Below are 22,567 nucleotides of genomic sequence, written 5' to 3' on the forward strand. Positions count from 1 at the left end.
TCATGAGGTGGCCAAAGTATTGGAGCCTCAGCTTCAGGATCTGTCCTTCCAGTGAGCACTCAGGGCTGATTTCCTTCAGAATGGATAGGTTTGATCTTCTTGCAGTCCATGGGACTCTCAAGAGTCTCCTCCAGCACCATAATTCAAAAGCATCAATTCTTCGGCGTTCAGCCTTCTTTATGGTCCAGCTTTCACTTCCATACATCACTACTGGGAAAACCATAGCTTTTACTATACGGACCTTTGTTGGCAAGGTGATGTCTTTGTAGGGTATGGCCTACAGAGAAGGTATTGCTTGGGGCAAGTCCCCATTTCACACATACACACCCCAAGTCTGAGGTTTCCCACTCCTGACTTAGGCAATTACAAAAGATTCCTGCAAGTTTTCACACAACTCATTAAACAGCTTTTGATCCCTCTCAAACTGGGTTAAGTTCAGAATTCACGGAGATTTCTTGCAACTCCCAGCAGTGTAAACAAGAGGAGAATACACTCAAAAATGGGGTGGAGGAAGAAAGATTTAATGCCAGAAGGCTGTCAAGTCCAGAACAAAATGAAAAAAAAGGATGAAGGAGGTAGACTATTCAGGGCTTTGTGGAAATTCAGTGGGCAAATAAGAAGCAAAAGCATCTTTTTTAAAAGAAGAAAACACTTTCTTTCACAGGGGAGTCTCAAAGAAACAGCTTTTTGAACTGCAATAATATAATGACACTTACACAGGAGATCAGGGAGCACTCAAGGCTTGTTGTGGATTTGTTGTTGGGGGGGGGGGGGTTATGTGAAGTATCCATTTCAAACTCTGCTTCCCCTCTTCGAAAGAAAGGAGAGCATACTTTATTCCGTGGAGATGTTGCCATGGAAACAGCGATAACTGTGAATGCATGCTAAAATGCTGACTTCTCCCCCACTCTTCATGCAGCCCAATCTTTTCCTTTTTCCCTCAGCCAACTCTTGTTACTCCTCTGCAATTGCAAAGCATGCTTCTCTCGTGTTTACGGTCTTCTGAGGTACCTGGTCCTGCGATCAAAACTGTCAAAAACAGTTTACGTTCCCACACACAAACACATCCCTCCGAAAGCTAATCTCTTTTTTTAAAAAACACCAAAAACGGATTTCATCTCACCGAAGAGGCTCTCCCACACTGCTGGACTGATGAACAAAGGGAACCCAAGGACTGAGGAAAACCTGAAAGCACTTTTAAAAGAAAAATAAAATAAAAATCTAACGCTCCTTAGAGATGCAAAAAGGCATCACCTCCCATTTCATCCTGTATTAGTAACACACAGCCCTGTTGCTGTTCTGCTGCAGTTTGCCTCCCGCCCACCTCGCTGTCTGCTGTGGCAAAATTACAAAACTTACATCGCTTAGCTTATGTAATTAACTACATCATCATTATGCTATTCCACCCGTTGCAAAGGAAATGCAATGCAAATTAGGGGTAGGGGAAGTAATCAGTTCCACAACATTTGCAGACCTAAAGCAACAGACCTAAAGCTACCGTATTTTTCGCTCTATAAGACGCACCAGACCACAAGACGCACCTAGTTTTTGGAGGAGGAAAACAAGGAAAAAAATATTCTGAATCTCAGAAGCCAGAACAGCAAGAGGGATCGCTGCGCAGCGAAAGCAGCAATCCCTCTTGCTGTTCTGGCTTCTGTGATAGCTGTGCAGCCTGCATTCGCTCCATAAGACGCACACACATCTCCCCTTACTTTTTAGGAGGGAAAAAGTGAGTCTTATGGAGCAAAAAAATACGGCACATGTCTTTGAGCTCTTTGCTTTCCTACTTTCAAGGCTCGCTGGGTTCTGGGAGAGGGGGGTCTGAAATGCTTTCTAAGGACACCATGACTGTCGGCTGTCACCCCTCTGTTGCTTCCTTCTCCTCCCTCCTCCCCCTCCCCTCCCATTATTTCCCAACTTTCCCCCTCATCTGCCTCTGAGCTGTGACCTCCCACAAACCCCTGTTGTAAATCTAAACTGCCTTCCTCTTCCTCCTCCCTGGAAGGGTCAGGCTGGGGAGGCGGTCTCCACCATTTCTCCTCTGCCCAGTCCCTGACACTTGTTCAGGCGTTCACTTAACCATATGAGGGTGTTGGGTATGTTTAGCTTGAAGAAGACAAGATCGAGAGGTGGTATGATAGCCATCTTCAAATACCTGAAGCACCACCACATGGAAAATGGAGCAGCCTTGTTTTCTGCTGCTCCAGAGGGTAGCAACCAATGGATTCAAATCACAAGAAATGAGATTTCAACTAAACCTCAGGAAGAAATTCCTGGTGGTAAGAGCTGTGGTTGCAGTGCATGTATGGTCCTCACCAAAAGTTTCTTCGGTTTTCAGATGTGCCCACAGGCCCAAAGAAGCTGATGACCAGAAGTTTAATGAGAAGGTCTGAAAAGAGTTCCTAAGCATTCCTCTGTTGAAAACACTTAGGCTGGGTGCATAACATACCTTTAAAGCACATGGCTTCCCCCTAAGAATCATGGGAACTGCAGTTTTATCCCCATGGTGCAACCATTCACATTCCCCTTAGCAAACTACAGTTACCGTTATCCTTTGGGAGAAGCCATGTGTTTTAACTGTACGATGTGCACACAGTCTTAATGGCTTCCCTGAGATGGAGAACTCCATCTTAGTCTTATTCAACAGAATATGCTTAGAAACCATTTTCAGACTTTGTGCTGAACGCATGAAGATCTGCAAAGAAACCCCCATGCCCAGGCACATTGGAGTTGATGCTTGTGTGCACACCCCTGGCCCACCTCCATATTCTAAACTCTCATATGGTCAGGAAAGTTCCTGAACAAGGCTAAAGCTTGTTCTCAATCATACCCTTTTGAAAACAACAAATTCCGAGATAATGTTCCACTGTATGCTCTGTTTCCCCTGCAATCTGAATGAACAAAGGTATTGAATGCTAGAGGACTGTTGGTAGCCGTAAAATTAGAATTGATTTCATACATTGGTTGAATGCCTTTAAATGGGTGTGAAATGTTTGCATATCTATACTTTATTTATAGAGAAGAAAACATGGTTATAGAAAGGTTAGAAGAGAAGTCAGGGTGGGTGTTTCTTTAGAGGTACGGAGACGTGCTGGGGAGAAACACTGTTGTCATACCAACATGAATCAAAGGCCAGATTTTGAATTGCTTTCCTGCAAGGATTCTGACAATGACACTAGAATAGGAACAAAGGAAGCGGCATTATATACCAGAGTCAGACCGCTGGTCCATCTACCTCAGGAGACATTGAGAGGAAGAGGCTCTCAAAGCAGGAGTCTTCCCCACCTCTGCTTGCAGACATCAACAATTGAACCTATGCCTTTCTCCCATGCAAAACATGTGCTCTGCCACTGAGTGAATAGGTATTCAATTATGCTTTACTCAATTTTCTCACCGAAATTGCAAATGCTTGTATGTATTACCATGTGTTTAAATTTGATTGGTTGGTAAATGAATTCCAGAGAGTTCTTTAGCAGTTCTCATGTGACTGCTTAATGTTGGTCACATGGGAGATGTGAAGGAGAGACTCCATTTTATGTGAAGCAAGATGGCTGTGTTTTAGAACCCACTGTGAACACTGCTAAGTTGAACAGAGTGTCAGAGTGCTTCTTCTCTGCTTGGAAGAAAGAGAGCAAAGCTGGAGGAGAAGATAAAAGTGGAAATCTCTCATAGGAGCTGCAAGGCATGGCCTTTCTGAGATACAGAAGGCTGAAAGTGCTGAGCTCTGGAAACAGGAAAATACAGTTCTTTGGAAGTTAGAAGAAAAAATTATAAGCCCATGCTTGGAGAAGCATATGACTGTAAATATTATGTTTTAATTCTTCCATAACTATAAGTTTCTGCAAGTAAAGTTTTTGAATGTTAAAGTCTGGACACTGGCTTAATGTCCAAAGAAGGGTTTCAGTCATTTGAGCTTCTTAGCTGCGATTTCGCTACTCTGACTTCAACATTGACATGAACGGACATGATGGCATTTGACCCATTAATTTCAGTGGGTCTGCTCCTACTAAAGCTTAGTTGAATACCACCCTGAGTTCCAATGTTGTGATTTCTAAGAACATAAGAAAAGCCCTGCTGGTTCAGGCCCTTCTTGTCCAGTCCACTGTGCTCACAGTGGCCAACCAGCTGCCTCTGGGAAGCCCCAAAATGGGAACGGAGTGCCAGTGTGGTGTAGTGGTTAAGAGTGGTAGACTCATAATCTGGTGAACTGGGTTTGCGTCTCCGCTCCTCCACATGCAGCTGCTAGGGCTAGTCACACTTCTCTGAAGTCTCTGAAGTCTCTTCACTATCAGGTCACTGTGGGTTGCATCCAATGCTAGACCCCACTCAGGGTTGTTGTTGTTTAGTCGTTTAGTCGTGCCCGACTCTTCGTAACCCCATGGACCAGAGCAGGCCAGGCACTCCTGTCTTCCACTGCCTCCCGCAGTTTGGTGAAACTCATGCTGGTAGCTTCGAAAACACTGTCCAACCATCTCGTCCTCTGTTGTCCCCTTCTCCTTCTGCCCTCCATCTTTCCCAACATCAGGGTCTTTTCCAGGGAGTCTTCTCTTCTCATGAGGTGGCCAAAGTATTGGAGCTTCACGATCTGTCCTTCCAGTGAGCACTCAGGGCTGATTTCCTTAAGAATAGATAGGTTTCTTCTTCTTGCAGTCCATGGGACTCCAGCACCATAATTCAAAAGCATCAATTCTTTGGCGATCAGCCTTCTTTATGGTCCAGCTCTCACTTCCATACATCACTACTGGGAAAACCATAGCTTTAACTATATGGGCCTTTGTTGGCAAGGTGATGTCTCTGCTTTTTAAGATGCTGTCTAGGTTTGTCCACTCAGGGTAGGCTCAACTATATTTACGTGCTAGTTCAAGGGGATTTCCCCCCTCTTCTCCCTCCATGTGTGTCATCCCCAAACCTTCTCTGGGGGGATGGGGGGAAACCCAGAACAGATTTAGGTGCCAGGCAGGGACAGCAGAGGGGGAGATTATTCCGCTCCTCAAGATAAAATCTGCTTAGCACCACAGTGAGTGCAACCCATTGAAATTAAGAAACCTGAGTAATGTCCATTCATTTCAATGGGTCTGCTCTACGGGAGCAAGAAGGCAGTGATTTCTATTCCAATCTGTCTTCATCACAATCAGTACTGTTTCCGTTCTGCTGCAGTTTGGTGCCTGCTGAATATTATGTTTTCCATCTCACTGTCTGCTATTTAACCTAAAATGGGTACTGTACTATACGTAAGTTATGCTTATATCGTAATGATGTATACCTTTCATCTTAATGTGTATGGCCTCTATTTCAGTGCAAAGGAAATGTCATTTAAATTGGGGGTGGGGAGTAATCAATTGTGCATCATTTTTGGACTGAAAACAACCACAACCATGTATGACAATCATTAATTGCTGGACTGATTTCTATTCCAGAAATGGGATGAATAAGTGAACACTGGCAGTGTCCACTTTTGCTTCCATCAAAATTCTCCAACATCCCTAGTCAACTGTGAGCTAACATTGAATAAAGTAATATATTTCTGTCAGTGCAACCTAGAATTGCACGAGCCCTTTTCCCACCACTAATTCACACTTGGCTTGTCGTCTACCAAAACCCCTGTATTCTTTTTCACAAATACTGCTGTGAAGCCAAGCTTCATCCTATATTTGTATATCTAATTCCTCAGCACCACCACACACCCACCTAAATGCAAAACTTAACATTTGTCTCTGCTGAAATTCATTTCTCTTAGCTTTTGGCCCAGTTTCTCAACCTGTCAAGATCATCTTGAATCCTGTTTCTGTCTTCTAAGATACTAAAAACCCACAACACATCATTTTCAATCACAAGTAGATGTGATAGGAAAATATCTTGCAACGGCAGGAAGATAGTTATTTTCATATACACGATGTGTTACATAAAGCCGCGATCATAGCGGGGGTTGTGAGGGTAGAAGGGGGGTGGAATTGATATTCTTTGTGCTTATTTTATTGATTTTTTTATTTTTAAAATTTATGTCCTGCCCTTTCTTCCAACGGAGCCCAGGGCAGAAAACAAAAAAATGATGAAACTATTAAAACATATTAAATACAAATCCAGTTTAGATTCACCATTGGTTCTCTACCCCCCCTCCAAAAAAAGGCTGTTTGAAAGAGGAAGGTCTTCAGTAGGCACCAGGAAAATAACAGGGACTGTGCCTTGTTAGAATTCCTGCTCCATGATTGTAGTCATGGGATTTTTGTCTGTCACATGACGGTGTATGTTTTGATTCCATAAAGTGGGAAGTGACAGAAACAGGATGTTTGTGTTACTGTGTTCCGTGAAGTGGGACTATTGTCCTTTGTTTTTCTTCTCTTTGCTGTCTGATGCTAGAGAGAGAGAGAGCCATGTTGCAGTGCTCTGTGTGTGTTTATATGTAAATAAAGTAGATTAGCCAAAATGCTGAGTTGCTGAGGTCTGTCACGCAAGGTGCGCAAACTCTGAGGATCCCTAAGTGTGCCGGTGTCTGTTGGCCTCGGTTGCTGTGATGTTCGGGCTGAAGAAAGCTTATGAAACTCCCAAACGATCGACCAGGAGGGAGAGAACATGCCAGTCGGGCTTGTGTCTCTGCCAGGGTCCTACTCGAGTGTAGGCTGAACTCCTAACATGCCTGTCTAATATTCAAGGGGAGGAAATTCCAAAAGGTAGAGGCCACCACACTCAAGGCCTGCATCCTACATTGTGGGCCTCCTGGTAGAGTGCAGCAGTTGACCGGGTGCATAAGGAGTGAGGATCTTTCAGGCTTCCTGGTCCCAAGCTGTATAGGGCTTTATCTGCAAAAAACCCAGCACTTTAATCATAGCCCAGGAGCTAATTGGCTACAATTACAAATCCTCCAGCATTTCTCCAATAAAAATAGAGACGTCCTATTCCATCACCATCACCACCACCATCAACATCATTTTTAAAATTTATACCCTGCTCATCTGATTGGGTTGCCCCAGCCACTCTGAGCAGCTTCCAACATATATAAGAAAACTACACAGGGCTGCTTTCAGGTGTCTTCTAAAGGTTGTTTAGTTACTTATCTCTTTGTCTCGTGGGTCACATAACTCCATACCCTCCAACATTTCTCTGATGAAAATAGGAACATCCTAAGGAAAAGTGGGACATTCCAGGATCAAATCAGAAACCAGGACAGCTTCTGTAAATCCGGGACTGTCCCTGGAAAATAGAGACACTTGGAGCATCTGGACGTGAATTCAGCATATGCAGCGCTGTATCTGCTCTGCTGCAGTTCGGCTTCTGGCAAAACCAATTAGCTACCCGGCGTATCTATCCCCACCTTGTGGGCATGTCCACAGTCAGAACCTCAGGGGTTTTAAAAACAGGTATAGCTCTAATTCTGAATGCACCCTTCATAGTTGAGACATGATACATAAGGATTCTTTAGTTGGATGTATGTATCCCCATGTATGAGGCCTGGCAGGTGGGATTGAAACTGCACCCTCCACCTATGGGGAGTAACTGTCCCACCTCTGGATTGCCCCATTGCACAACCATGGATAAATAGACACCATGTGTGAAAGAAATCGGCTCTGTTAAGCTTGATTCACACTTTTTCAGTTCTGAGATTTAATGTAGAATACGATTAGGGACATTTAGGTTTATATCCACTGGGTCATGATTTTTTTGCACCTGTCTGGTGTTCAGATGTGCCCAGTCCAGCCCCCTCCATTTCTGAGTTAACGTATGAGATGGCATCTGATCCATTGCTCATTTGTTCATTCAGTTTCCAGTGTCTAAGTATCTCCTTTGTTACGGGTGAATAAAACAGAATTTCAAAGAGGTGATCATACCAGGACATGAACTAACCCGCCTTGTGATTTTAAGAATTACTTCTTTCACAAAATTCCACAAGATACAAAAGTGTGTCGTAGCAGGAAGTTAGGACAGTTGGATCCTTGTTGTCGGAAAAGTCGCAGATTTTGAATCTGATCGAAGGAAATGCCCTTTCGCTTCATGTGTAATGAAACAAAAGAATGTGTTTCCATGGTGAAACAAAAGCTAACAACGCTGTCAAATTCCAGCAGGGATTGGTGATCCATATTAGTGAGGGGGGGGGGCAGGGACACAAATGTATCTGTCCAGAACCAAGCTGTGTAATGATGCACTTTGGGAAGGAATTAAGAATTCTCCTGCTTCAGAGCTAAAACCTCTGACTGAATATGGATTATGGTGAGATTTTAAAAGAGTAGATTATCTCACATCTGCCTGTCCTGAGGTTCTTGCATGTCGGTGGAAGCATCTGGTGATGGTCATTGACAGATAAGGGGAATTGAATTATATTGGCTACAGGTCTAACCCAGTGCATAGAATCATAGAGTTGGAAGGGACCTCCAAAGGTCATTCAGTCCAACCCCCTGCAATGCAGGAATCTCAACTAAAGCATCCATGACAGATGACCCTCCAACCTCCCCTTAAAAACCTCCAATGAAGGAGAGCCCACCACTTTCTGAGGGAGTCGATTCTACTGCCAAACAGCTCTGACTTCTAACCATCAGAAAGTCCTTCCTGATCTTTAATTGGAATCTCCTTTCTTCTAACTTGAAGCCATTGGTTCGAGTCCTACCCTCCAGAACAGGAGAAAACAAACTTGCTCCATCTTCCATGTCACAGTCATTTAGATATGTGGAAATGGCTATCATGTATGCACTTAACTCTTTTTTCTCCTCCAGTCTCTCCCCCAGTCTCCTTGGTAAATGCAGGTATGGATTATACACCAAATACCCTCTCAATAAATGATGCCTGGTAATCTGCGGCCTACAATTCCCATTAGGGTTTGTCCATAATATGCATTTAAGAGAGTGTACTCACTTGCATGATAGTGTACATTCAGTGTACTGTTGTACACTGTTGTACGTAGGGTGTCATTTCTATACTGTTCCTGTCCTATACTATTTGCCAATCAGAATGTCTTCAAAAGTTGGGTTACAAATCGAATAAATTTGGTGCAAATGGATAGCATTCATAATTTGATCTGGATCTGATTTTTTTTGGCCCACAGATGCAGTATATAATGTTTGGGTAGCTTTGATTACATGCACAAATCTCCTTAACTGAAATGGGGCATCAGAACTTCTAAAAGCAACTTTACTTCTCAATGCACCAGTTGCAATACTATATGTGTATCTCGTAGGTGATTTGCAGCCATTCAGAAGAGTACAACAGCCGCCAAGAGCTCTGCAACGGCACCAACGAAGGTCCTGTGCTTCGAAATCCTGGGAACCACGACAAAGGGAGAACTCCCAGGCTTCCATCTTCAGAAGAGGTCGAGTTCTGCTTAAGCCTGACCCAGTATGAAGCTGGGACCATGGACAAAATGGCCAATTTCAGCTTCAGGAATACTTTGGAAGGTAAACCATTTTTGTTTCTCCTTCCTGTTGTGTGACAGTTGTGTGCACAAATATTACACCTGCCCCCAAATAAAGCTTTCAAGGTTGACTTCAGAGGAGCTCTTTTTCAGGAAGGGATTTTCCTGATTAAGTGCAAGATCCTTGTGTGAAAGACTTTGGGACATTTTGTGTCAGAGTTTTGTTTGTAAAATGGTTGATTTTGGTGCGCAGAAGGCTCAAGTATACCGGAAGCATCAAAGCAGAAGGGTATGCTTTGCTCAGGAAGTAGTTCAGAAGAAGGTCAAAGGTTCATCCTAGGAACCTGACTGTTAAGGAGCAATAAAAACCTAACTCTATCCTTTTCCTGACTGGCTAAAGTTTGGGATGGAGATTGTTTAAGCTAGTAAGTAAGTGCCTAATGACAAGGTTGTATAGTCAGAAACTTGAAGTGTTGGAGTTGGAAATCTGCCAGAGAGAAAAGGGGCTGACATACTTTAGAAGAACAGAAATACCGGGAAGTGTTAGAGAATTGCTGGACACTGCAGGAGGAAGAAACCAGGAGAGGACTATGGACCCAGAAGCTGAACTGATGGAGGGAAATTGATAATTGGCTTGGTTAAGGCAGCAGCATAGAAGAGGTATAGCTGAATGCATTTTTCACTGTTTAGTTTTTCAATTCAATCTCATGAGTAATTACTCAAACTGCAAAATTGACTTCCCTTCCTAAAACTATTGTGTGTGTGTGTGTGTGTGTGTGTGTGTGTGTGTGTGTATATATATATATATATATATATATAATTTTATTAGTTTTTTAACATATTATTTTCAACAGTAATTAAACATACTTTTACTTCTTATTCAATTTTTTTGACTTCCATCAGTCCTGTCTGAAAATTTCCCAATCTAATCTCTTAGTATGCATTTCTCATTTTCCCTATTACATTTCAATCTCATAACCAATATCTCTATCTTTTTCTACTTTGTAACACTTCGTATATTTCTCCTTACAAAACCTCTTGTAGTCCTACTAGCGTAATTTGTTGATTACCAGTTGCTCTTCAAATAATTCATATACTCCTTCCAATCTTCTGTAAATCTCTGGTCCCGCAGGTTTCGAATCATTCCTGTCATTTTGTCCAATTCTGTCCCTAAAACTATTGTATAAAAAAAATGTTATCTTATTAAATCCTTCAGTAAAAGCTTATTTTTGGTGGGGGGCATGGAGGGAGGGAATTCTTCTGAAGCTGTTTTATTCACTCCACACCTATGTGCTGTACTACTCTACCCAGTGGCGTAGCGTGGGTTGTCAGCACCTGGGGCAAGGCAAGTAATTTGCGCCCCCTAACCCGTGGATTTTAGCAGGGGGCAGAGAGCTGCGAGTGCAAGCGCCCCCCCCCAGATGTTGCGCCCGGTGTGGCCGGCCCCCCTGCACCCCCCACGCTACGCCACTGACTCTACCTAGTATTGGGAGTAGGTTGGGCCAGTTGAAATCCAGATTGTTTAAGGGTTGTTTAGTGGAGGCAGCCAGAGAAAAACTAAGAGATGCCAGTGGTGAAGTTAAGGGGGGGGGGGAAAGGAGGTTGGTTTGTCTAGTGTGCTTGCCTCCCATCCTTCCCACAATGCAAGCTAAAGCCCATGCCATGGGCAAATAGAGCTGGTGTAAAGATCCTGGCTTGCTCTGGAAACCATTTCTGACAAAATGCAAAATGACTGTTAAGTAGAAACATCTTGGTTGAATGAAGCTACACTGTGACGGAGGAGCAAAAGGGTTGTATACACGGGCAAAAGGCTTGCTTGTGTCTTGGCTGATTAAGATATATCATTTTTAAAAATGTAGTATAAACACCACAATTGGGGGGAAATGTAGTATAAACACCACAATTGGGAAACACTGGCCTGTGAGCGCTCCAGTTGGAGAACAGCCTTTACCAAAGGTGTCCTGGGCTTTGAAGACACTCGAACTCAGGATGCAAGGGAGAAACGTGCTAAGAGGAAGACCTGCTTGGCAAATCCACACCGTGATCAACTCCCACCTGGAAACCAATGTCCCCACTTTGGAAGGACGTGTGGTTCCAGAATTGGCCTCAACAGTCACTTAGGGACTCATTGTTAAAACTGTGTTTATGGAAGACAATCTTACTCGGCTACGAGCGATCGCCAGAGAAGAAGAAGATGTGAAAACCTTCCACTTGTGGATCTCTGGATCCAACCCAATGCGTCCTGGTAATTAATTGTACAAGGAAGCCTGTAAACCAGAAACATATTGCTCTGATTTCATGGGGTGTAATTGCCCAAATAACCAATGCCACGGTTCCTCCTGCACGAATTGAAACATCTTCATGCAGCTGCATAAGAGGCTGTAGATCATGACCAAGCAGTAGCCATGTAAGAATCACAACTGGCAAGAATGTATTCAAAGGCTGAGGTTTAAAAATGCTACTTCAGGTATGCCTAATGCTTTGAGTACTCTCAGCTGGATTCTGGGCCTTCCTTAGTTCTAACGCCTCTTAACAACAGGGATTATTCATGCCTTATGAAAATGCCCTTAGAGTCCAAAAACGTGATGTCATAAATGGCTTGAGGTGGGCGTGAATGGGCCCTGTTCAAGAAACATAAACTGTTTTCTAACCTTAGCCTTAGAATTTCAGGACTACATCAGGGAGTAACTGCATCCAGTATATTCTCAAGGGGTGTGTGTGTGTGTGTGTTGATCACAAGAACATATGTTTGATGCTGCTGTTTCACATCCCAATACCCAAGCTGTCCTTAGTGCTGCTAGCATTACAGCAGTGTTGTTGGTGGCACCCATCTGTCTCGAGAGACTGAAGTGTGCCACCACTGGTCCGATGGTCAAACCATTGTGTTTGCAACATTGATGTGACCTCCCCTATGCTCAAGCCTGGGCAGTGTGTACGGAGGTCCTGGGCTGCCAAGACGACAATACGCCACTCTCATCCTCACTCATGTGGTCCAAAGGAAAGCAGAGCAATGTGTCTGGCACCAGCTTAGCTGCAGGAGCTGCCAGAAAGAAGCGTACAAGGCAGCATTCAACTGCCTTAGGGACCCCGCTCTGGATTTGTGTAGGGTTTACTCCTTAGCTCTTTCTTCTCCCATAGATATGCTTCAAGGTAGTGGAGATTGAGGATAAGAGTTTTCCTTCTCCTAGGTGGGCTCCTTTCCCAGGTTGATGAGCCCCGTCTACCCCTCACTTCCCTCTACAACAAGTGCAGAAACTACTTTCTTGAGCCTGTGGGAATGTTGAGGGAGGTAGGAGAGGATATATTGATTAAATATTATCCTTCCTCACTGACGCTAGTGAGCAAGCAGCAGAGCACATTGATGGATTCATTAGAATCATTTAAATTAAGCAACCCAGTCTGGATTGGTCCTGGTAAGTTTCCCCTTTCATTCCCCTCTTAAAATAATAATAATAACACGACAGTCTTCTTTAAAAGTAAGAGTAAAGTTTACTTACATTCAGTTCACAGCAGTAATCTGAAGGCAGGCTTTATATTGTGGTTACAGTTAAATTTGCAGAGAAAAGAAGTCTGAACTATGCCTCCGACTTTCTACCTTGTGGCTTCCATCCTCTGTAAGGATGAGGCATTTGCTGGATAAGAGCCAGAAGAGGACTCCAAAAGGAGTAAAGGGAAAAAGGGAAGATGACTGCGTGGCTTTCCCTTTCACAGGGTCTGCTAGGGTCACACCCATCTACCTGGTCATACACAAGGGGAGGAGGCTCCAGAAAAGGTATGACAGGAAGTCCTCCCTGTCTGGAGACACATTCCCCTGTGTGTCCACTCTAGGCATTAGAAATATGTTGTACTTGACTGCTTCTGTGATGATACATCCCACAGATCATTGGATACAGTGGTGTAATTGCACCATTATAGATTTGTCTCCTGTTGCTCCATGTAGGACCTGAATCAATGGATTGGACTACACATTAGGAAGAATTTCCTGAACATTTGAGCTGTTTGATTCTATTGTATGCCTCTATGGTGGATTTTTCATGGATTTTCCCAAGCATCATATTGATGTTTGTGCTGAGACAAACTATAGACATACATGCAAGTTCGCCATTCTTTTCAAAACATACACAGTTGCGTGGCGAGTTCCCGCCTCCCACCAGTAGAAATAACGACACAAGACACCATTATTAAGGTTAATGGGCTAAAATTGGCCACAACTTTATTGGTTGCAGGTGATGAGTGGTATTGGCTTAGGCATTGGTCCTAATTGACTATCCGGTTTCAGTCTGTCTGCCTGAAGGCCGGGAAGGGTTAACACCAGCAGGGAGAGCCCTGCTGATGTACATCAACTAGGAACTCCCCCGGGGTCACCACTCAGGGGTGTGCCTTGGGCCCTGGCCTCCATAGGCTTCAGACGGGGCCACGCCCCCCGGAATCCTTTACCGGACTACCCTTCAGTAACCGGGGGAGGTGATGGCGCTCCTCCCCCATTCCCCATCTGATCGGTGGCAAAAGAGGACGCTCTTCTGCTGCACTTGCCTTAAATGTGGCAAGCCACACCCCCTGAGCCAGCCGATTGGCTGGCCAGGGGGATGATGCAGCAGAGGATTCCCCCTATCGTGCGGGGCTGGGAGCCAGCCTCCGCGCAAGTGTTGGGGGCATGAAGCCCGCAACACCACCTCCTCCCGAGGTCGGAAGTGGCTTTGTGCACAAAAAGTGCATCTTGGTAATCTGATGCAAGTGTGTAAGGATGCAACCAGTGTGTGGGAACTATGATGGCTGTGCTTCCAGTTGTTGGCAGATGCCACTGTAATCCTTTCCCCCGCTCCTTACAAAGCTCCAGGGTGAGGGCAGGAAGCCTTGACCATCACTGCTGATGTCATGTGATACCATCATGAAGCCAAACCAGAGTGAGGACAGTACTTCTTGCCTTCACTCTGGAGGAGTGTGGAGAGAAAATAAAGCAGCTGTGGGCTCCCACTCTCAACCAGGCTGCGAAAGAGTTGCCAGAATTGGTGGGAAAGGTGCGTTGGAACAACTTCATGAAAATGTTTGCTCATCTCCCCAGAGCTGAAAGGAAAAAGTCCAGTAAGGATCTGCAGCTTATGCATGTTCAGGCCTGTACAACCTGCAGCTAAGCTGAATGGAACTGACTGCCTGTGTATGAAAGCCTACCTGGAAATGAATTTAGTATTACTCACATCTGGGACTTCAAAAATGGTGGGTTGTGGAGTACCTGCTAAATCATGATGGGGCTGGTGGGCTTCATTTACCCTGGTGGTTCACAAGATGTGTTGGTCTGATTAATGGTCTCTCTGCACGTGAGTGCATATTTATTGCACAATCTACTTCAACATGTTTTTGGCATTGCTTGCCAAATATTGATCACGCTGCCCGTCTTTCGCCAATGTGACATCTCCACCCTATGAACACCTTGAAATATTAGCTTGTGGAGCAGTCCCATCTCATATGCTTTACTGGGATACTGCTATTTATACACTTCATTTTCCATTTATGCCCCAATATTTTTAAGTTTTCTTAAAAAAAAGCTGGCAATAATTCTAAACTTCTTGGATCCATCTCAGTTTGCTATATGACTGTACAATTTATGCTTATAATTTGTCACCCACAAGGCATGGTAGGGTCTGCCCATAGGTGTAAACATAAATAATCTTACCCCTTCATTATAGATTATTAAATTTTTTACTCCTTTTTTCCCCAGTTACATGCTTAGATTCAAATCCAGGCGAAGTTAAATGCTTTCAAGGGCACCTCAAAACCGCCAGCAATGTTATCAGGGCAGCAAGTACAAAAGGAAATACCTTATATTCCCTGTTGAGATTATTAGGGATGGGAAAGAAACTCAAATTTTGCATGCATTTTAATAAGATACTACCTAATTTTCACTTTTTGAACCAAAACGTAAGCCAGAAAGATTATTCTTTGAAAGCCAGTCTCCCCCCCCCCCCCAAATTTTGCAATGCAGTTGCCCAACCAAGCAACGGGTACGAGAATGGATACAACAGGGCAAAGTGTACGTAAAAATGCACAGAATAAGAGAAAGTGTGTATAAAAGGGCACACTTATAAAAGGGGAAAGTGTGCAAAACAATACATACATTAGTGAAAGCAATATACCCAAATGCTGATCTTTGTTCCAAAGCAAGCCAAACTCTGGGCAAGAGTTTTAACCCCTGGAATCTCTCACCACTCAGTGGGGTGCGGCAATAATAATTACAAACTGATGTGGAAAAGTGGAGAAGTGAATTTAAAACTGGAAAAAGGAGAACTAGAGAGGCACCGAAAACAACAGATTCATCCATCCATAGCTGGATGGGGAAGGGTTAACTTGATTGTGGTAACCTGCACAGGAACCTTATGGTGAAGATACACTACCAAATGTCATAAATCTCAAATACAGCATTTGCCCCGGCTGAAGGAATAATAGTTCATATTTTTAATGGACAAAAATGACACAAATGCAAATTTGAAAATGTCAACAATTTAGCTGAATATTTGTTAGAAAGGCTGGCTACTAGAAATAAAATAGGGTACACTTGTTTTAAAATACGAGCATTTTTTGATAACAGAATAAGAATAACTACTACTTGTTTCTATTTTCCCATATAAAATCCCTGTGCAAAGCTGCTATTTGTCTAGTGAAGTGGGAAAAGTCAGACATCTTATGGTTGGGATATGTGCACATTTAAAGCAATTCCTTCAGACATCATGGACTCAAAACACCTCTCAAAACACCTCTCCTTTTTTGCCACTGAAATGAAACTCGCAGCCTCTCTGCTTCCGTGTAGCTCATTTTCCAAAAGCACTCTCCCCTGTAGTGAGATCTGTGAATTATCCCGTTCTTGAAATCCATCGAAACCTAAAGCTTTATAGGTTGTGTGGCACAGACAACAGGCGGAGGCGAATGCCCCAGTATGAAAAGAGAACTTACAATCTGTCTCTGCCGGCACTTAAGTAATAGGGCTTATAATATATAACATCAACATGTGCAGTAGATAATGGAAAACAGATTTGACCCACTGCCTTGGAGTCGGGGATTTAGGCTGTGGCAAGGCAATAATTGCATTTAAAACTTTTGTTTTCGTGGAAGAGCAGACACATTTATTTTCCATGCCAGCTTTCCATTACCCCTTAAGTTTTCTGATCCTCTTAAGAGATTTATCTCCCCAGGATTGAAACCCATCTCTCGTTGCAGCGCAAGCCGAAAGGTGTATAAGCTACGGCGATTTTCTGCTTGGTAAACTGGAGGGTGCTATTGTTATGCTTTGAGGCCTACCAAACGTTGGGAATCTGTGTGGGTATGTAGCTATAAATGAGAGCTGTAGCTGAAGGTTCAAGAGACCTCAGTTGTGGACTTTGGGCTTTAAAATTTCAGCAGCACCTTGTGCGCAGGGGCGTAGGAAGGGGGGTGCAGGGGGGTGGGCCTCCCCGGGTGTCATCATCATCATCATCATCATCATTTATTTATATCCCGCCCATCTGGCTGGGTTTCCCCAGCCACTCTGGGCGGCTTCCAACAGAACACTAAAATACATTAACCTATTAAACATTAAAAGCTTCCCTAAACAGGGCTGCCTTCAGATGTCTTCTAAAAGTCTGGTAGTAGTTGTTCTCTTTGAAATCTGATGGGAGGGCGTTCCACAGGGTGGGCACCACTACCAAGAAGGCCCTCTGCCTGGTTCCCTGTAACTTGGCTTCTCATAGTGAGGGAACCGCCAGAAGGCCCTCAGCGCTGGACCTCAGCATCTGGGCAGAACAGTGAGGGGGTGACAAAATGACAAAAATATGAGGGGTGTTTTTTTTAAAAAAAAATTGGGCTCATGAAACTTTTTAGTTCAGTCCAGAAATGTAGCGTAAAGCAGCTGGCACTAGGTGCCTGCCTACCGCCTCTTCCTCAACCGCCCTACAGCTGGGGGGGGGGAGGCTGCGGAGAGGCTCCACGTAGCCCCCCTGCCTTGGCTCGCCCCTTCCCCTTCTTTCTCTGGCTTCACCCCCCTTCATCCCTCCCTCTCGCCTGCCTCCCGTCTTCACGTTGCTTCCATCTTCCCCCTAGTCGCCCTCCTTCCTTTGCTCTTGGATTTCTCCCCACTCCCTTCTCCGCTCCCCACCCCACATCTCTCTCTCTCTTTTTATTTTATTTTATTGATAAAATAAGAAAAGAAGAAAGAGAAAACACAAATACCAAATTACACACAGGAATAACCATAGACACATAATTTTCTTAACAAACGATAAAACATAAATTGGTCTTCACACTAAAGACCCAACCTCCGGTCTATTCCATATTTCGATTTCATATTAAAGGTAAAGGTAAAGGTACCCCTGCCCGTACGGGCCAGTCTTGACAGACTCTGGGGTTGTGCGCCCATCTCACTCAAGAGGCTGGGGGCCAGCGCTGTCTGGAGACACTTCCGGGTCACGTGGCCAGCGTGACATCGCTGCTCTGGCAAGCCAGCGCAGCACACGGAAACGCCGTTTACCTTCCCCCCAGTAAGCGGTCCCTATTTATCTACTTGCACCTGGGGGTGCTTTCGAACTGCTAGGTTGGCAGGCGCTGGGACCGAGCAACAGGAGCGCACCCCGCCACGGGGATTCGAACCGCCGACCTTTCGATCGGCAAGCCCTAGGCGCTGAGGCTTTTACCCACAGCGCCACCCGCGATTTCATATTACTTATTGCCAATACACACTTTTATCATAATTACTGTACTTTTTGCTCCATAAGACACACCTGACCATAAAACACACCTAGTTTTAAGAGGGGGAATGCAAGAAAAAAATTATTCTTTAAAGGGAGTGCTGAGCAGAGCCTGTAGCACTCCCTTTCACGAGCCGCGAGAAGCGTGTTTGCAGCGCTTGCAGGCTTTTCCATCACTGACGGGCTGCCCTTCTCCCTCCTCGGGGAAAAGCCCCCAAGCTCCGCGTGGCTCTTTAAAGGGAGCGCGGCTCTTGGGGGCTTTTCCAGGAGGTGGTGGAAGGGACTGAGGGGCTAAGCCAGAAGCTAGAACAGCAAGAGGGAGCGCTGCGCAGGCATCCCTCTCGCTGTTCTGGCTTCTGGGATAGCCGCACAAAGCCTCCTCATGGTAGTGTGATGAAGGCTCTGCATGTCCTGAAGAGGCTTTGCACGGCTAAGCTAGAAGCTAGAACAGCAAGAGGGAGTGCTGCGCATGGATCCCTCTTGCTGTTCTGGCTTCTGGCTTAGCCGCGCAGCCTGCATTTGCTCCATAAGACGCACACACATTTCACCTTACTTTTTAAGAGCGAAAAATATGGTAAACTTTTTCTTCATATATCTTAATTCTTATATCTACCTTGCAACTATTACTGAAGTTCTTCTCTCCCCTCGCCCATCCCACCCCCTCTTTTCTCTGCAGCGTGCCCCATCTGGTTTGCAGCGCACCATTGACCCTCACTCCCGGGCTGCTTCCTGGGGGGGGGGGGAAGCCTCCCCCAAGCTGTCAAAAGGAAGAAGGAAGGGGGGAAGGCTGCTGGCAAAGCGGCGCAGTTCCCTGCCCCCTGCCCAGGAAACAGCCCACCATGGGTGGCTCGCTCCGCCCCCCATTAGCAGCTCGCTCTGCCCCCACAGGAGGCTCACCCCCTGGGACGCTCACCCTGCCCCCATGGCCCTTCTCCCAGGTGCACAGCTTGTGCGCCGCTCCAGGTGCCAAAGCAGCTAGCTCCACCTCTGGGCTGAGCACCCACAACAACAAAAATGTGGGTGCCCGGGCCCCCAGGTTCCCCTGGAGTTGGTGCCCCTTCCCTCTGGGAGGTGATATGTATTGGACCCAGAGGCAGAGGAAATGCATACGCTCAGCAAGAGAGGAGGCAGGCAGGCACCTCTGAGCTCGCCTCTCTGCTTCTAGCTAAGACATTCTTCAAATTGCACGGTCTCTTTATGCATCCCCCAAACGAAGCCTATTTTTAAGCACCTCAGCCTCCATCAGTGTCCTCCTCAAACCTTCACACGGCGCAGTTAGTTGTACAGCCTGCTGTCTTAGCTCTGCCTGACTGCATGCTATTAGAGACATCGACTGCTCCAGGCCCTTCAGTGCTTGCAAAGAGACGCCTACCTTCTGCCTGTCATGGCTCAGCACAAATCTATCTCAAGTGCTGTCAGGCCTCCCCGCTCTATCCTCAATGTGCTACCTGAGAAATCCAACTTTAAGGTAACCTTTAAACCTTTTTCTTCTTCTTGAGCCCAAACACTTCATCCCCTTCCAGGGCCCACATGCCAAAGGTGAAGGTGGGTGGACGACGAATGCAGAACTTCCCCTTCGTACAGCAGGCTAGGTTTTTAAAATATGTATTCTTTTCCGGTTTTAACAGAACCACAAAAGAAAAACCATGAAATAGCAGGATCCCACCCCCAGAGAGGTAAATCTCGCTACATCGTACTGCCAGTTGTGTGGCAACATTTAATTGCAGTATACAATCATCCCAGCCAGAGAATTCTTTAAAGGGGACCTACCTTTTCCTCTGCTGCTGTGCACTTAATAAAAGGGTGCCAATCTATTGAAAAAGTGTCCTTCAATTTCAGGCCCTTTGCTATTTTTATTTTATCGGTTAGCTTCTCCGTTAACACTAGTTTCCAGGATTTCCTGTACAGTGGTACCTCAGGTTACATACGCTTCAGGTTACATACACCCATGGTTATAGACTCCGCTAACGCAGAAATAGTGCTTCAGGTTAAGAACTTTGCTTCAGGATGAGAACAGAAATCTTGCTCCGGCGGCGCGGCAGCAGCAGGAGGCCCCATTAGCTAAAGTGGTGCTTCAGGTTAAGAACAGTTTCAGGTTAAGTACGGACCTCCGGAACGAATTAAGTACTTAACCTGAGGTACCACTGTACTGTGAAGTCAGCATGGTATCGTCCAAAAGTTTCCAGTATCTGGCTAATTTTAAGAAGCCAAGATGGGCAAGGGTCACAGACGCAGGAGGTCGGCCGTACTTCTTGTTATGTCTGGAGCTTTAAATCCTAATAAGAGGCAGGTAGGTTTTTAGAATGTAGTAATATGATTGGCAGCATCTTAAAAAGCAGAGACATCACCTTGCCAATAAAGGTCCGTATAGTAAAGCTATGGTTTTCCCAGTAATGATGTATGGAAGTGAGAGCTGGACCATAAAGAAGGCTGATCGGTGAAGAATTGATGCATTTGAATTATGGTGCTGGAGGAGACTCTTGAGAGTCCCATGGACTGCTAGAAGATCAAACCTATCCATTCTTCAGGAAATCAGCCCTGAGTGCTCACTGGAAGAACAGATACTGAAGCTGAGGCTCCAATACTTTGGCCACCTCATGAGAAGAGAAGACTCCCTGGAAAAGACCCTGATGTGGGAAAGATGGAGGGCACAAGGAGAAGGGGACGACAGAGGACGAGATGGTTGGACAGTGTTCTCGAAGCTACGAACATGAGTTTGACCAAACTGCGGGAGGCAGTGGAAGACAGGAGTGCCTGGCGTGCTCTGGTCCATGGGGTCACAAAGAGTCGGACATGACTAAACGACTAAACAACAACAACAACAACAATATTATTGGCTGTTGGAGCTGTCCAATCCGGCTACAGAAGGGAAGTTTGAACCAGCCTATCAGGTGTGACTGAGGGTGTGAATAAAGGATATATAGCCTGGGGGTGGGTGGGAAGAACACAGACCAATACCCGATGACTGACTGTTTTTATTACAAACTGAAATAAACTCAATGAAACTGGTGGCTCTACTCTGAGTATATTTTACTTCTTCAAGAAGTTTGTCCACATCCTCAGGCTGCAGTCATCTAAACTGATCCTGTATGGATGGAACAGATAGTTTCCTAGACCCTTTCGCTGGATTTATTCTAATTGTGGCATCTGCATCTGCCCGAATCTGAGCAATTTTGTCCCTACAGTGCCTTGCAAAGCTGTCACAGCAGGCCTTGATGAAGGTTGAGTTATGCTAACTCATTACTAACCCATTACTGCTTTCATTTCCCTAAACTGGGTAAATTCGCAAAGAAATCCAGGAACATCCGCATGGCAGCCCTAACTAAGGAGAGCATTTCATGGAGAATGACCTCTGTGCATTGGTGCATTTGACCCACAGAGCTGCAGAATAAATGATTCAAAATAGCAATAAATTGTGGAGTATACCTAGTGAAGTCAGTTATGCAAATTGCTTGCATAATTTATTCCGACTACAGAATTCAGCTTTTCTTTTTTAGGCAGGTGGCAGATTCAGTTACTCTCTCAATAAAGTTTCAGGATTTTGCTTTTCTTTTACATGAGTGGCAGGATCCAATTCAAGATTAACAGCAAATGCAGAAAGCTTTCACACCATTTTCCTGCCGCCTGCAGTTTCTCCATTTTTCCTGAAGAAAAGATTCCAAAGTAGGCTCAAAGTCGCAAAATCTGGATTGAAAGAGAAAGCAAATTTCAATAAGGAACCAATGCATTTTGGGTGGCCAACTTTTCAACCCAACAATGTAATGTGTTCCCGTGACCCTGGTGAGATGTGCAGACATCTGCCGATGATTTTTTTTAACCTACGTGCCACAAGAAGCTTCTCTTGCTGATTTCTGAGCGCGAGCTCCTCTGAAAGGCACGAGATCAAGCCAGGCCCATTCCCACCCCCCTTTCATCAGCCCCATGATGGATCATTGTGGGGAAAACCTTTTCTCCCCTCCTTTGATGAAAAAGTAGTTATGGAGAATAGCACATGACTGAAGCTTCAGGCGCTGAAATCTATCATGCGGTCCTTTGACCTCACAACAGGATGCCAGGGTACAAAAGTTCCAAGGTCCTTTCAGATTGCATTAAGAGGGGCATTGTTTTGTAGTCTTGGGAAACGATAGGGACACAGGAAGTTGCCTTAGGTCACAACCACACGATACATTTAAAGCCCTACCCCACCTTACACAATCATGGCTTCCCACAAAGAATTCTGGGAGCCAGGGGTGCTGGCTCCTAGAGGTCAAGCCCTTTTGGCGCCCCCTATATTTTGGGGGTAGCACCCCCTCGATGTCCCAAAAGCACAGAGCTTTGGGAAGGAGGCAGAAGCTTCTGTCCAGCTTAGGAAGGGTGGTGTGAAACAACAAGATCCAGGCTGGAGATAGATTTATTGGATGATAAGAGAAAGATATTATCGAAAATGTATATTATTGGAATGACATACTGAAGATGAAGAAGTTAAAGCGGTAATGATACAGTGGGCTAAAGATTTTGGAATAATATTCCGTTAGAATCT

The 22,567-nt window shown here is 45.0% G+C and overlaps 1 protein-coding gene across 1 annotated transcript in view; it reads left to right on the forward strand.

The window, feature by feature from the left end:
- TYR (tyrosinase) overlaps nt 1–22,567 on the forward strand; it is a 57,741-nt gene that overhangs the window by 10,313 nt on the left and 24,861 nt on the right. Inside the window, exon 2 of the mRNA XM_028725594.2 lies at nt 9,164–9,380. Within this exon, the coding sequence (XP_028581427.2) occupies nt 9,164–9,380 (217 nt within the window). The remainder of the gene's footprint in view (nt 1–9,163; nt 9,381–22,567) is intronic.

Source organism: Podarcis muralis, chromosome 4, assembly GCF_964188315.1.
Source record: "Podarcis muralis chromosome 4, rPodMur119.hap1.1, whole genome shotgun sequence".
Taxonomy (NCBI): Eukaryota; Metazoa; Chordata; class Lepidosauria; order Squamata; family Lacertidae; genus Podarcis; species Podarcis muralis.